The 15,526-nt window shown below is 46.5% G+C and overlaps 1 protein-coding gene across 15 annotated transcripts in view; it reads left to right on the forward strand.

The window, feature by feature from the left end:
• Positions 1-15,526, forward strand: part of MAGI1 (membrane associated guanylate kinase, WW and PDZ domain containing 1) — a 577,726-nt gene that overhangs the window by 474,994 nt on the left and 87,206 nt on the right. For all 15 annotated transcript variants that reach the window (XM_036331640.1, XM_036331630.1, XM_036331632.1 and 12 more), the window contains exons 4-6: positions 8,844-9,047; positions 13,136-13,337; positions 15,360-15,442. In XM_036331640.1, coding sequence (XP_036187533.1) covers positions 8,844-9,047; positions 13,136-13,337; positions 15,360-15,442 — 489 coding nt within the window. The remainder of the gene's footprint in view (positions 1-8,843; positions 9,048-13,135; positions 13,338-15,359; positions 15,443-15,526) is intronic.

Genomic DNA, 15,526 nt, shown 5'->3' on the forward strand with positions numbered 1-15,526 from the left:
ACATTTCAAACTGCCGTTAAGGGGTGCATATTTCTGCATGTTAATTAGGAAGGGGGGTGTCAGCATTCAATAATGTCATTGTTTTGCTTCCTAGAAGGTCTGCAAAAAAGCAGCTGCCATGGGCGTACTTTGGGGGGACACACAGATAAAAGCAGGGGTGAAGAGAGTTCTTGTTTGTCATTGAGGAAAGGAGGCGGCTGGAGCCCTGCTCTTGGCAGGCCTTGGCAGCTTTCTGCCTCGACAGCTCTGTTGGCAAACTCTGCCATGAATGTTCTCTGTTGATAATGAAAGGAACCGGAGGGCATCTGTGTTGCTATTGGCTGCTCCTCTGCATAGGAAGATGGGAGGCCGGGGGCCAGGGAAGTTCGCTTGCTTCCTGCTCAGAGAGCCCCCAGGACTTGTGGAGGTGAGAGCAGAGATGTTGGAGAAGCACAGATCTATGTGTAAATACCAGTCATCATTCATGCATTGTGTGACTTTTAGTTTCTTTTAATGAAATGGGAATACTAGTGTCTTTTTCTGTAGGACTGCTAATAAAGATTACAGTAAGTGACTATATGGCTAGTGCAGCCGTGGGCAAACTACGGCCCGCGGGCCGGATCCGGCCCGTTTGAAATGAATAAAACTAAAAAAAAAGACCGTACCCTTTTATGTAATGATGTTTACTTTGAATTTATATTAGTTCACACAAACACTCCATCCATGCTTTTGTTCCGGCCCTCCGGTCCAGTTTAAGAACCCATTGTGGCCCTCGAGTCAAAAAGTTTGCCCACCCCTGGGCTAGTGACATGTGGTAGGTGCACAATAAATGCAACTTTGGTTAATGTCCTTTGAATATGTATTTGGACCACAATGCCCTCTTCTACTCTGTAAAGCTTTCATTTGCCTACAACATCTGGTACGTTTAAGAATACGGAACTTATCACATGCTAACTCAGAGCCAAGCACATCGCTGAGTACTCTATTACAGTATCTAATTTAATATTCACAAGAAACATATTAGGTGGGTACTATTCCTATCTTTATACCGTGGGAACTGCGGCTGGAAAGAGGGAGGCCTTACCTGCTCAGGGTCACAAAGCTAGTAATTGCTGTTGCCCTCTTCTGTCTTTTATTTAAAGCCAACTGACTCTGGCAAGAGCAAACATCTATTACAGGATGTTGGCTATTGTCCCGTGCACATAAGTCAGTCCTGTAGGGCAGAGCAGGTAGGACAAGGAAGAGTGAAAAGAAAGGGATGCGGATTTTGTGAATGATGCCATTACGTGCTGAGCGAGCGAGTGGCGAAGTGAAGTGAAGCGGCTCTGGGGTGATTCACATGTAATTGGACTGGAAAGAAGCTGCCCTGAGTCATGCTCTTACAAACCAGATCCGCAGCATAGCGATGCATGCTGCAATCCATGGGTGCTGTCCCCACGCCAGTAACTCACGCTGCAAGGAACTCCCAAGCGACAATCGGTGCCTGGCACCATGGTGGGTGTGGGGCTGCGGTGGCGCCTAAGAACAGATGTGGTCCCTGCCTTAAGGGCTTCAAGTCTAGAGGTGAGGACAGGTATTGATTAATCAAGCAGTTTGATAAATACAGCAAAGGGCGTTGGGAAGGAGAGGGACAGGATTCCCCGAGAACATAGAAGAACCTGGAAGGGCGGCATTGGTCCAGTGTGTGGGGTCAGATACTGTCCCTGAGGATGAGTGGGTGATGACAGCACAGGAAGCAAAGGGAAGGCTGTTAACCAGAGAGGAGCAGGTGCACAGCCATGAGAAGAGGTGGGCACAGCTTGCATGTGGGGCTGAAGAAAAATGAGTGGGATGAGAGCAGAGAGAGCAGCAAAGAGCAACCTTGAACTGGGCCTGCAGAGCCAGCAAGGCCAGGCGTGTATGGCCTGGGGCCAAGGCCAAAAAGGAGTTACATCAGTGTCTGTGTCTTTATGTTCTACTAGAGGCCCGGTGCACAAAAATTTGTGCACTGGCAGTGGGTGGGGGGGGTATCCCTCAGCCCCACTTGTGCCCTCTCACAGTCTGGGACACCTCGGGAGATAACGACCTGCTGGCTTAGGCCCGCTCCCGGGTGGCAGAGAGCAGGCCCAATCCCTAGGTGCCGCCCCTGGTCGGGCTCAAAGCAGGGCCGATTGGGGAGTTGGGGTGCCGCCCCCTGTCATGCACAGAGCAGGGCGGATCAGGAGGTTGCGATGCCACCCTCAGTCACGCTCAGAGTAGGGCCGATTGGGGGGTTGGGGCACCGCCCCCTGTCACACTCAAGGCAGGATCGATGGGGAGGTTGCGGCGCCACCCCCTGTCACGCACAGAGCAGGGCCCATCAGGGGGGTTGCGGCTCCGTACACTGTCGCACACAGAGCAGGGTCGATCAAGGGGTTGGGGAGCTCCCCCCTGTCACCCACAGAGCAGGGCCAATCAGGGGGTTGGGGAGATCCCCCCTGTCACCCACAGAGCAGGGCCAATCAGGGGGTTGGGGTGATCCCCCCTGCCATGCACAGAGCAGGGCAGATCAGGAAGTTGCGATACCACCCTAAGTCACGCTCAGGGTAGTGCCGATTGGGGGGTTGGGGCGCCACCCCCTGTCACACTCAAGGCAGGGCTGATGGGGAGGTTGCGGCTCCACCCTGTCACACACAGAGCAGGGCCGATCAGGGGGTTAGGGAGCTCCCCCCTATCAGGCACAGAGCAGGGCCGATCAGAGGGTTGGGGCACCTTCCCCTGTCACAAACAGAGCAGGGCGAATAGGGAGGTTGTGACCCCGCCCTCTGTCACACACAGAGCTGCAGGGCGATCAGGGGGTTTGGGCGCTGCCCCCTGTCATGCTGCTCCAGGGGCCAGGAGGCCTCACTGTTCAGCTGATCCCGGTGCTGGGAAGCCTCGCGGCTCCGCTGATTCCGGTGCCAGGAGTCCTCGCAGCTCCACTGATCCTGGGTTCGGGAGGCCTCGTGGCTCCACTGATCCCAGGCCGGGAGGCCTCGTGGCTCCACTGATCCCAAGCCGGGAGGCCTCGCGGCTCCGCTGATCCCAGGCTGGAGGCCTCGCGGCTCCGCTTGACACCGGGGCAGTAAGGCCTCACGGCTCCGCTGATTCTGGTGCTGGGAGGCCTCGCGGCTCTGCTGATCCCAGTGGTGGGAGGCCTCACGGCTCCGCTGATCCCGGGTTCAGGAGGCCTTGTGGCTCCGCTGATCCCAGGCCGGGTGGCCTTGAGGCTCCGCTGATCCCGGTGCTGGGAGGCATATTATCCTTTTACTATATAGGATAGAGGCTTGGTGCATGGGTGGGGGCCGGCTGGTTTGCCCTGAAGGGTGTCCTGGATTAGGGTGGGGGTCCCGCTTGGGTGCCTGGCCAGCCTGGATGAGGGAATGATGGCTGTTTGCAGCTGGTCACACCCCCTTCAGCGTGGGGGTCTCCACTGGGGTGCCTGCAGTCTGGGTGAGGGGCTGAGGGCCGTTTTCAGGCTGGCGGGTGACTGAAGCTCCCAACCTCTCTTTTATTTCTTTTTTTCTTTTTTATTCTGGGGTTTTATTTACCTTCTATGGCTGTCACTGGAGCTGAGAGCCGGCTTTAGCTCAGACCTCGGCTGCTGAAAGCAGATTTCTGGACTTTGTTTACCTCCTGTATTTGAAACTTTGTTGTGACTCCAGCTCTGAGATCCCAGCTGACTGAAAACAGGTTTCTGGGGTTTTGTTTAGCTTCTATATTTGTAACAATGTTTCTTAGAAAGCAGCTGAGAGCCCGGCAGCAGCAGGCGGGGAACCTGGCTTCCTCTGTCACTGGAGCAAGCAAGCCTCCCTGTTCGTGTCAGCTGCCTCGCTGCCGGCCGCCATCTTGGTTGGCAGAGATAATTTGCATATCTCGCTGATTAGCCAATGGGAAGGGTAGTGAAGTTATGGCTAATTACCATGTTTCTCTTTTATTAGATAGGATAGTGTAGCCATGTCAAAAGCATAGGTTTTGGCCATCCCCCCACCCCCCCAAAAAAAAGTGTTTTGCCCCCTTGGGGCTGACACTGCCCCATGGAAAACGTCTGCTCCCGACTCCCAGCTACAGGTGGTCACTACCATGATGTCCTACGTTGTCCTGTAGGAAGAAGACAAGTCCCCTTTCCCCACCCCATACAAAATTATAAAAGGAACATGGAAACAGGGGACAACCCTGGACCAGCCAGGCTGAGGCCAAGGAAGGCATTTCTACTGCTTTGGGTCTGGCTGGTCTTCATCTACCAAAGAGGAGTAAGTGCCCAGTGCCAACCATATAGTGCTTGGCATTAAACGCTTCTCCGCCAGGAAATACACGAGTGAATACTAAATGTGTGCAAAGTGAGAGGTAGTATAGATTTGATTCATCCTCGCTTAAAACTCAGGGAGCGGTTCTCCTTAAATATTTTATCAAGCTCTAAACATTATTTGCAGCCCCCATTAATTTTTAAATGTATGTCAGAAGAAAATGTTTGCTTTGGCTTGGTGGTGGCCAGAGACTGCCTGTTAATTAAGGCAGCAGTGGCTTTCCCCTGCAAAGGGCCTGCCCCCCTCCAGCCGCCACCCCTGTTGAGTTTTCTTGTAGAGCCAGTTCTGCAAATAGCAACAGAGAGGCACACATTCCGCTTGGGAGGGCGCCCGGCCACCTCAGGAAGTGTGCGTTGGCTATGGTGGAGGCTGGGGGAGCCGTCTCCCGTCTCCTAGACACTGTGCAGCCTGCCAAGTGATGACCCAAATTAATTTTTTAATCACTTATAATTCTTTCCATGATTTTTATTTAATACCATTAAGTGATCTATATATTCTTCCCAGGGAGTCCCTGGTGTGTGCTGTCAGGCTTGTCTCTGTGCCACGGCTCGGCTGGGCTGGTTATTTATGACCAGAGTGCAAACTATTGACAAGGTGGAGAGTTGGCTGGAAGGGAGGGGATGTGCACTCACGTGGGAGGGCGGGGTGAGGCCGGGGAGGGGGAGAGTGAAGAGGGTGGCTGAGGCCCTGGAGAGGCCGAGAACTGTGACAAATGGAGAACATGGTATGAAACATTCCATTTTTAAATGTTGGTCCCTAACTGAAATTTTTTTTTAATATGTGAAAAAAATCTGTAAAGGAAAGTTGAACCTCTGCAATGAGAAAACCCCTGGGTAGAGCTTTTCTGCGAAGGCCGCAGCCCTGTGGACGGTGAGGACGGCCGGAGCAACCGGAGGAATAGCACCTCTGCTGCCCACACCTTCTTGCTCATGGGCGCCTTCGGGAAAGCCGCGTGATTTGAGCTTCCTGAGAACCCTGGGAGGTCGCTGGGGCTGGTGCTGTTTCGGAGAGAAGCTTCCCGATTCACAGAGACTGTCTGAGACTGAGTACCAAAACTTCCCACAGTTGTCTGGGCCTTGGCAGGCTCGCGTGCTTATTCCTTTGTATCCAGGAATAACACCTGGCTGCCAGTGATCAGCATTTGAGACACACCGTGTCATTAATCCTCCCAACGAGGTGTGACCAGCCTCAGTGTAAAGATTAGAAACGGGCACTATCGACATTCATAAGCATGTATCAGGCCTCATGCTAGCGGACTGGCATGGCAGAGGCTTCCCATGGACCACCTCGTCTTACCCTCATAGCAGGGGTTCTGGGAGGAAGCTAGATATTCTGAGGATCCAGTTTTACAGAAGAGAACAGGATTTTTACAGGTGAAATAACTTGCCCAGGGTCGCAAGCCAGTGGGGAAGCTGAGACTTGAACCACAGGCTACCTCTTCCAATTCTTTACCACCATCGCGTGCTGAGCACCGCTAATGCCCATCCATTAGATCAACCCAAATGGCATTGCTGGTAATTGACAGTTTGTCTTCTACAACGGCATTTGCATGTGGTTCCACCTAAGGAGATGTACCTTCCCTGTCTCCAATCATCATAAACTAGTTTCCAGAAACAGGAAACAACAATGGACGAGTGGATTCTTCGGGGTGCTCTTTGTTGTGTTTTAGAAATCTGCTAACCATTTATTAATTTAAGGAAGACCCTGGACTTGGAAACGGAGGAAAATCCACACACACTTGTCAAATTTAGGTACCACTTTTACTTTCTAGACATTTATTTCTGTCATGAACAGGATTTCTAAGTTTTAACTGATTCTTAAGTGACGATGGTTTTGTGAATATTACTTCAGTTTAATGGCCCTGAAAAAGTAATATGATTGTAAAAATATATTCCGCACCTTTCAGTGGAAGAATTACTTGTACACATTGCCTCAGTTTAACCTGTAAGTCAGAAAAACACATGGTGCTTTGATGTGATTGTAAGGAATTGGAATTAAATTCAATAAAAGCTCTACTTTTTGTTCACTGTAAAAAAATTTTTAAAAGTTAGCTTTCTTCCCTAAACCTTTCTGATAGCCTTCGGTTAGTGGGAAAGTCGGCCCGTAGCTGAGGGACAGTGAGGCCGAGCCCGGGCCCTTGTGTGTGCTCCTTCCTCACATACCTGGCAGCCCCTGAAACTCACATGGGGCCTTTCCTCTGGCTGGTTCTGCTGGTCCCTGTGCCTTGAAGTTGGAACCTGGAAGGACCGTGGGAAGAGAGGGATACGTCTGTCACCTTCCGTGAAAGGCCACAGGATGTGCGTCTGTGGTCTCCGCCTGTGGCCTCGGGTTCAAGCCTGGTGCCATCGGCCGCGGCCCTTTTCAGTTGGAGGGTTCAGAGTTCCCCCATGACCACCTTGCACCCCCTCAAAGAGAGTGGGTGTGTATATGCATAAACTTGGCGATTTAGAAACTATTTTAAAGAGATAATACTCACTGAAAAAGTTTTAATTATAAAAATCAAGCTTAAAGGAAGCAAATTCTTCATCACTTGTGTCTCATGCAGAAGTTACTGCCTCCTATCCTTTGTGCTTCTATAATAAAGTGTATGTTTTTAAATTTTTGTTCTATGAAATTGTGAATTTTTGTTCTACGTAATTATGAAATTAGACAGTGGGATGAGATCCTTGGAAAGGATCGGGGTTTCTTGTGATTTACAGCTTCTTCTTTGCTAAGCCATAACAGCAGGCCTGGCTTAGGACACGTCTTAAAGGGCTCAGTACACCTGGCCGGTCCGGCTTCCGCTAAAGCCCCGAGATGGGGACTGGATCAGGGCTTCTTAATGTTGATGTTTTTTATCATCCAGTCACAGAATAGTATTGATTATAAGCTGTATTTTTCCAGCTTTGGCCATTTATGAATCACCTTCATGATTTTTGTCCATATCTGAACATAATGTCTATTTGCAGGTTTTTTTAAAAGCATACTTTTTAACTTAAATTTTCAAAAAGAAACTCCTTACTACTATTGCTGTGCTTTATTTAGTTGATTAATTTCTTATTGTATACTAGAGGCCTGGTGCACGAAATTCCTGCACTGGGGGGTGGCCTCCCCACGGGGATTGGGCCTAAGCCAGCAGTCAGACATCCTTAGCGCTGCTGTGCTCGCCAGCCATGAGCCTGGCTTCTGGCTGAGCGGCGCTCCCCCGGTGGGAGTGCACCAACCACCAGGGGGCAGCTCCTGCGTTGAGCATCTGCCTCCTGGTGGTCAGTGCGTGTCATAGCGACCGGTCGTTCCACTGTGGGGTCGATTTGCATATTAGCCTTTTATTATATAGGATAGTTGCCTTTTTAAACTGTAAGTTTAAAAAGTCAATTTTAAAAATACTGTTTTTATTAATTTTTTATTATTTTATTTTTTTCATCACCATTTATCCCCTCTCTGCCCTCTTCCACCTCCACCCCCCACCCTCCACCCCCCACAATCACCACACTGTTGTCCTTATCCATAATTTTAAAAGTAACCTTTAGGCCCTAGCTGTTTTGGCTCAATAGATAGAGCATCAGTCCAAGGACTAAAGGTTCCCGGGTTCGATTCTGGTCAAGGCCATGTACCCTGGTTGTAATGTCAATACCCAGCCCTGGTCAGGGCATGTGTGGGAGGCAACCAATCAATGTGTCTCTCTCACATCGATGTTTCTCTCTCTGTCTCTCCCCCTCCCTTCTTCTCTCTCTAAAAATCAGTGGGGAAAATGTCAAGTGAGGATTAACAACAATAACAAAAAAAGTAAGCTTCGTATTACTACCATAATTTACTAATTAGATTTTTTTCTAGTGCACATTAAAAATATACACACTTATTCAAATTGAAAAGTCCATCCATGTACCACCCAGGAGCACATTCTGGTTGGATCTTAACCAAACTTTGGGGAAAAGTGGCTGAGAAAAGTTGGGTAATTACTAGAAGAATGACATGTAAGGGTTTCCACCGTTGACAGTTTCTGTTAAAACTTGGCAAGGTCGTTCCCACCCAGGGTGACCCTGAGCGCTAAGCCTGCCACTCAGTGAAAGAGGCGCCACGTGGTGTCACTGCCCTTCTTTGTAAAGCCTGCCCTCGTGAGGAGCCCCTTCCGCAGGGAAGGTGACCTCCCCTGGGTCGGCCTGGAGGGTGCAGCCGGTAATGAATGTTTTATGTTCTGTGAGGCGCACTCTCAATTGGACTCAGCATTCTGCTCGTGCATATATGTAAACGGGTGACCAATTGGAATTCCGATGTAATGAGGGTGAAGTGTTGCTATTCAGCACAGCCGCCTTTGTTTTGAGTCTAGTAAGTTCTTTGCACCAAAACAATGCAGCTTTCCTTCCAGCTTCTGAAATGTCCAGCTGGATACCAACGACATCTTTTCCAACCCATTTCAGAAGCGAAATACAGTCTGTTCTGGGCTTTGTTTTGTTTTGTTGTTTTTTCCAGCTTAAATACATTATTTTAAAATGTGCTGAGACAGTTGGATGTGAAGTCTTGAAAAAAACAACAACAAAGTATTCTTTCTGAAACATGCAAATGTGTCTCTCCGTCGCCTAGGAAACTATTATGGGACACCCAAACCGCCCAGCCAGCCGGTCAGTGGGAAAGTGATCACGACGGATGCCTTGCAAAGCCTTCACTCCGGCTCCAAGCAGTCGACCCCCAAGCGAACCAAGTCCTACAATGATATGCAAAATGCTGGCCTAGTCCATGCGGAGCTTGAGGAGGATGACGGTCCTGAAATGAACAGCAGCTTCACAGGTAAAGCCCGGATGGTGTTCCCTGTCCCCGGACTTGGGGAAACGGGGTGGTGGGAGGCTTTTTGCAAATCGTAAGGTTTCTGTTCTCAAGAGGAATTAGGAAGGGTCACCAGGATTCACACTGACCCCTCATGCTGGGGAGAGGTGTCTTTTCCCGTCTGTTTGTCATGTTGCTTCGCAAGACTGTTCTAACTTCACCCAAATATCTGAAAGGGGCTGGAGGGACAGGTTGGTAGAGACAAACCAGTGTTGTTTCTGCCTCTTGAAAACTATGTGTAGAAGGCTATTTGTATATTGTCTGTTAATTTCCTGGCGTGACACTGCTCCATTGTTATGGCTGATGGCTGGCAAAGGGAAATATGAGAATTGGTTTAACAGTTTGGTAACAAGCCATGCCCTTTGGAAGGCTAGCACCATGTGCATCATACCTTTGTGAGTAGAGCTAGAGCGGAGATATATCCTGTGTCTATTAACATGGGGGAATTTTACATCGTATGCCCTATACGATGGGAAATAATAAACGCCCTGCTTACCTGTTGCATATGCGTTCTGTATCAGATGGCACATACTATTCATTGCATTACCTACTTGTATATATTCAGGCTGCCAGACCCCACACTTAGGTAAGACCCCTGTATTTTATGAAGGGGTCTTCCAGGACAGGCCTCTGGAGGTGGCTATCCTGTTGGTCTTGCACCATTCACAGAAGCTATGATGGATGTTCCCCGGGTTGGTGCAGTGACCTAGAACTGTCCAAAAATACTTTTCACTATATGGGGGTTTGACCTTATATAGTAACTCAGAACGTAACAACTGCATGATAGGTGAGTTACTACCGTCTACTAGTATTATGTTGCGACTTTGAAGAATATCTTGTTTCTTCTATTTTTCCTATGCTTAAATATTTTCTCTTAATATTTTAGGGTTACAGTTCTTTGCAGCACATGAATCTTCCTCTCTCGTATTGACCTCTTCTGACTTCACCACATTCAGCCATTACTTGGTTAGACTTAATTCCAATAAAGGGGAGATTACTTAAACTGTATTTTCTTCCTTGTGTAATGGAATATTTAGGGGAAACTTTGTGTTACTTGAATGCTTTCTATAGCCTATATGGGCCTCTCTGAGGTTTTCTCATTTTTTAAAGCTCAAAAACCTAAATTCCTCAACATGGCAATTAAAAACATTCTTGTTGACTTTCTTATCTACCATAGCCTGATCCCTCTGCAAGACTCATTGGAAAAAGCAGGAGGGGATCTGGTTTGCTCTCCTAGCTTGCTTCTTAGCTATTTCTCATTATGAACATCGTATCTACTTCTCACATTTGCAAAATAACCAGCTAGGATTAAGTCATGCCTGTGTTCCCCCTTCCAGCTCTAAGAGTTTGATTCCATGAAAATTGCCATTTTCTCTATTAGAACGGGCTAGGCCAGCGGCTAACTTGTAGCTGCAATAGCTAGGAGAAACTTGCCATCCTTTACATGTTGAAATTAGTTTCTTTCAACCAGTTAGAAATAAATATTTTATGGATTTATAGTTAGTAGCTCTCATTGAAATGAAATCAGATTTAAAAAGTCAATATTTCTTTTGAAAATAGTTAATATTTTAATGCTTAATCTTTCAACAAATAAGAAGAGCAAATCATGGTATAACCCAAAACACAGACGTGGACACAGAAGCAGAAGTCCTGTGGTGTCACGTGCTGTGAAGCAGTCCTGCCAAGCATCTGGGTGGGCCCCAGGGAGCTTGCACCTTTATTTGTCCTTCATTTCTTAAGTAGGTTTCTTGGGAGAAAGCGCATAGGGGTAGTTGACTCTAGGTCTTGATGCCTTTCCTATTTCTAAGACTAAAATCTCTGTCTCTAGAAGCCATGCCTCAGAAAATCTGTCCCCATTAAACCTCCACTTGAAATCCTGGCATCAAAGGAAATGCTTTCTACAGCCTATATGGGCCTCTCTGAGGTTTTCTCATTTTTCTTCTGGGCGCAGATCATCTTTGCTAGCGTCAGTCTGATCATTAGTTTCTGCACAAAACAGTGGCGCCTGATTGTCTTATTCGGATATCTGCTTTAATGCCAAGAAAGCCGATAGGATGCACAGAGAGCTGGCCTCAATATACACATTGATGGGACATCCTCTGTATGTAAGGAATGTGTTGAATGAGTGCCCCCTCACTTACCAAACTACAGCTGTGACGGCTGATAACCCGTCATACACTAACTCACGTAAATTCTTTCAAATAGTTGGCACTACCCCGTCTATGATACGTGTATCAAACCAGCTGTGTCAAAGTATCTTGCACTCTGAACCCCTTTAATAGCAACCCACCAGCCACTTTGAGCATAGAGTGGCAATAGCACAAAGATTGCATGTTAACAGTCTCTCCTGGTGATTCTTATGTACGTGTAAGTGGGGGAAGTGGACATTCCAGAGACATACCAGAAATGAACACATGGTGGCTCCTAGCGAAGTAAGGGTGAATCTTTCCATTCTTGCCAAGTTTTGAATTTATTCTTTATTGATTAGTAATTTCAAAATGTTTCTTCTCTCTTCCCCTAATTTCCTTTCTTCCTTCAAATGTATAGCTGTTAAAGGGAATTTAGGCGGTTGAGTTGTTAAGGAGGCCAAGGGCAGCCTTGATTTCAGGCATGAAAGTCAGTCACAGGTATTAGGTGACTTTCTGTGTCTTTCATCTCTGCTTTCCTCTGTGAAGGCCAAGTGTCAGGCAGGATTGGCAAGCTATCAAGAGGGTCACCCGAACCTGCAGTATGAGAACCCATCAGCTTAACGTCTTCAGCATCAGGGGCCCACCTCTTGACTGATAAGAGCTAAACTTTCATGCCTGATGTTCATTGGTTTGCCTTGGATCATATGCCTGATCCAATCACAAATACAAGAGAGACAGGAGTGTGAATTGGGCCCCCCGTGTGAGCTAGCAGCAAATTTGAGGCAGTCCCCGGAGACCTGGAATAAAGGGGATGGTTTTTAAAGGGAAGTCTTAAGTGGTGGTAGCGGAAGAGGGGAGAGATGCAGAGTGAGGAAGGACCACAGACAGCCTCTCAGTGCAGAGGTTTTGGTGGTGGTTTCATAGGTTCATCTCCATCCAGCTTTTGGATTACCTTTGTTCTCAAAGTGTCATTGGGAGCTGCTGACCAGAGAAAGATTCGAAGTATAGCCTTTCATTATTCCTCAGTCTGCATTCAGGAAGTCAGGAATGTCTACAGTACAATCACTATGGGAGATAGAAAGTAACTCCATCACTGATTTTATGTTTTCCAACCCCATAGAGATTGACATTGGCCTCTATAAAAATTCAACCAGAATGTCAGCATTGCATCTGTGGATACTTTGATGACATCACCTCTCGATGTTTCTGGTTAATAAGAAGGAAAGAGATTCATGTACTTGGAGGCTTCTTTTTCAGACCCAAGTCAAATCCATCCACCTACATAATACTGTTCTGGGGGAACTGTCTTGGTTTTCACGGGAACATTCTCCTCACTTTTTGCAAAAGTGCCTCACTGGTGTAACTCTCTGCATTGTAAACTTTTACATACTTTCGCTTGATTGGTGAATCTTTGGTCTTTGCCACTGTCTACCAAAAATGCTTTAAATAATTTGTGCAAAATGGATAAGAAAGCCACTATATCGTTTTCATCGTGGACTTCTTTCTCACCTTCTGAGAAAGTCCTCTGAGCCACGAAACCAGATGATTCCCCCGGAATGACAGTTCAGCCCCTCTGTGTTTTGACGACCTTCTCTTCCTCTTGTCTTTTTTTATGGCCTTTGTAGTTTAAGAAACTTTAGGGTTTGAGTCATGATCTGTTTCTTCTTTGGCACTTCCACGATTGTGAGCAGCGTATCATTTGAGCATGTTTTTCCTTCTTTATTTTTAGGTAAAGTAAATTTGGTCTATCATTTTGATGTTTCTGCTTAAAAACTTTTATCTAAAGCAAACAGAATAGTCAATGGTCAGAAAGGAGGAGAGGGTGAGGGCTTGGAGGTGCAGACAGTGCTTGGTGCCGTGCCTCCGTTTGGGGTTTGATGGATGACTGTCTCCTCTGTCTCTCTCTCTCCCACGCCTGCACAGCCGATTCTGCTGATCAGGAAGAGCACAGCCTGCAGGAAGCAACGCTCCCGCCTGTGAACAGTAGCCTCCTCGCTGCCCCCATCACGGACCCTTCTCAGAAGTTCCCTCAATACCTACCTCTTTCCGCAGAGGATAACCTAGGTCCTCTACCTGAGAACTGGGAGATGGCCTACACCGAAAATGGAGAAGTCTATTTTATAGAGTAAAGTATACCGTTCTTTCTTCCTGGCTCTGTCCCTGTCTTTCATTCCCCTTCCTCCCTCTCTCCAGCAGCTACAGATGCAGCGTAAATCTGAAAGGACTGATCACAGGCTGGTGGAGTTCTTTATTCAATTTAATAAGCTTTGCACAAAAAAGCAATTAGCATATCATCCTAGTCATTGAGCCTGAATAGCTTGAGGAAACATACAGTCAATAATTTCCTTAAAGAGTTAGACAACTAAATTAGGGTGTATATTTAAATTATGGTCTAATATACTAAGAGTATATATAGCCATTAAAAATAGGTAACTCATGTGCTTATTTTCTCTTATATGGGTTGCAGTTTTCTTTTTGTTGAGTTTTAAGAGTTCTTTATGTATTCTGGATACAGTGCCCTTATTATATTTGTCTTTTGCTCACATTTTCTCCAAGTCAGGATTTTCTTTTTATTGTCTTAACTGTGTCTTGTGAGGAGCTGGAAGTTCTTGATTTTGATGAATTAAGAACTTATCAATTTTCTAATTTATAAATACTTTTCTGTTGCGGCTTGTGCTTTTAGTGTACTAGCTAAGAAATCTTTGCTTGACTCAAAGTCATCAGGCAGTCACTTTCTGCTATATTTCTTTCAGAAGTTTTATAGCAAATAAATTAACCTCAACCTCCACCTTACACCTCATACAAAAAAATAACTCAAAATAGATCACTGCAGACTTAAGTGTAAAATATAAAGCAATAAAACTTAGGAAGAAAACACTATAAAAATATACAGATTTTTCCTAGATTGGGATCTAGGAATAGGCAAAGAATTATTAGATTTGACATCATACACATGACCCCCTAAAAGGATAAATTCAAATTCATCAAAATGAAAAACTTCGGCTTAAGAAAAGACTCTGAGAAGAGGATAAAGAGACAAACAATAGACTGGGGAAAATATTTGCAAACCCCGCATCTGAAAATTGACAGGCATTTAGAATATATGAAAAACGCTCAAATCTCAGCAGTATAAAAAATAAAAATCCTATTAGAAAATGAGTTAAATACTTGGACGTACATCTCACCGAAGAGGGCATACAGGTGACAGGTGAGCACGTGAGGAAACATTCAATATCGTTAGCTGCACATTAAAGCTACGCAGGTATCATTACGCACCTATTGGGATGGCTAACATAAAAAACAGTAACAACACCACATGATAGCAAAGATGCAGAGAAACTAGATCGTGCACACAGGGCCAGTGGTATGTAAAATTGTATGGCATTCTAGAAAACGGTCTGGCAGTTTCTAAAAAACTAAACCTGTGACTACAACATCACCCAGCAGTTGCACCTTTGAACACCTACATTCACAGGAAAACCCGTACATGGATATTTAAGTAGATTTATTCCAAATAGCCAAAAACTGGAAACAACCCAGATGTCCTTCAGTGGTAAACTGTGGTCCGTTCATGCCAGGGAATACTATTCAGGGCAGTTGGGCAGCACGTTGACTTCTCCAAGGTTTTTCTGGCCCTGGTGTATTTATGTTAGGTGACTGGGTTGCCTTCACCTCGTCTGAATCACAGTGTGGGCCGCTGCCATTAATGATATGCATTAGCTGCCTTGAGCCACTTGCATGAATTGAGGGAGTTTCCCACGGTCAGGAGAAGTCTTACGTAATCGAGTGAATGAAATAGCAGCCTCCTGTGTGAATCCCCGCGTTCACGATTTAAGTCACAGCAAATTTAAAATAAATTGGGGTTTGCTCTTCAGCAAATGTGAAGACTACATCAGTCTAGTCAGCCGCGGACAATACAGACAAGGGGTGTCATTTGGAACTCATTTTTAAAAAATGAGTAAAAAGCCCACCAGAGTCTTTCCCTCGACCACCTCCTCATTCCTAACCGGGGCTCTCTGCTCTGGGTTTGCTGTCGCAATGAATCTGTAGTTGAAGAGCAACTATTCAAGAATGTAAAGTTTTTTGGCACTGAGCTCTCTGCTTTTCCTTTTTAAATCTATTTCTTGTTTTTGTTTCTGGATTTCAGCCATAACACAAAGACAACGTCTTGGTTAGACCCTCGGTGCCTGAGCAAGCAGCAGAAGCCTCTGGAAGAGTGTGAGGATGATGGTAAGGGGCGTGGCAGCTCTCCTTTTAAATGAGTTCCGTGTTTGTTCCAATCTTAGAGAGTTGTAGCAGAGTCGACCAGTTTTC

The sequence above is a fragment of the Myotis myotis genome, unplaced genomic scaffold, assembly GCF_014108235.1.
Source record: "Myotis myotis isolate mMyoMyo1 unplaced genomic scaffold, mMyoMyo1.p scaffold_m19_p_13, whole genome shotgun sequence".
In the NCBI taxonomy this organism is placed as follows: Eukaryota; Metazoa; Chordata; class Mammalia; order Chiroptera; family Vespertilionidae; genus Myotis; species Myotis myotis.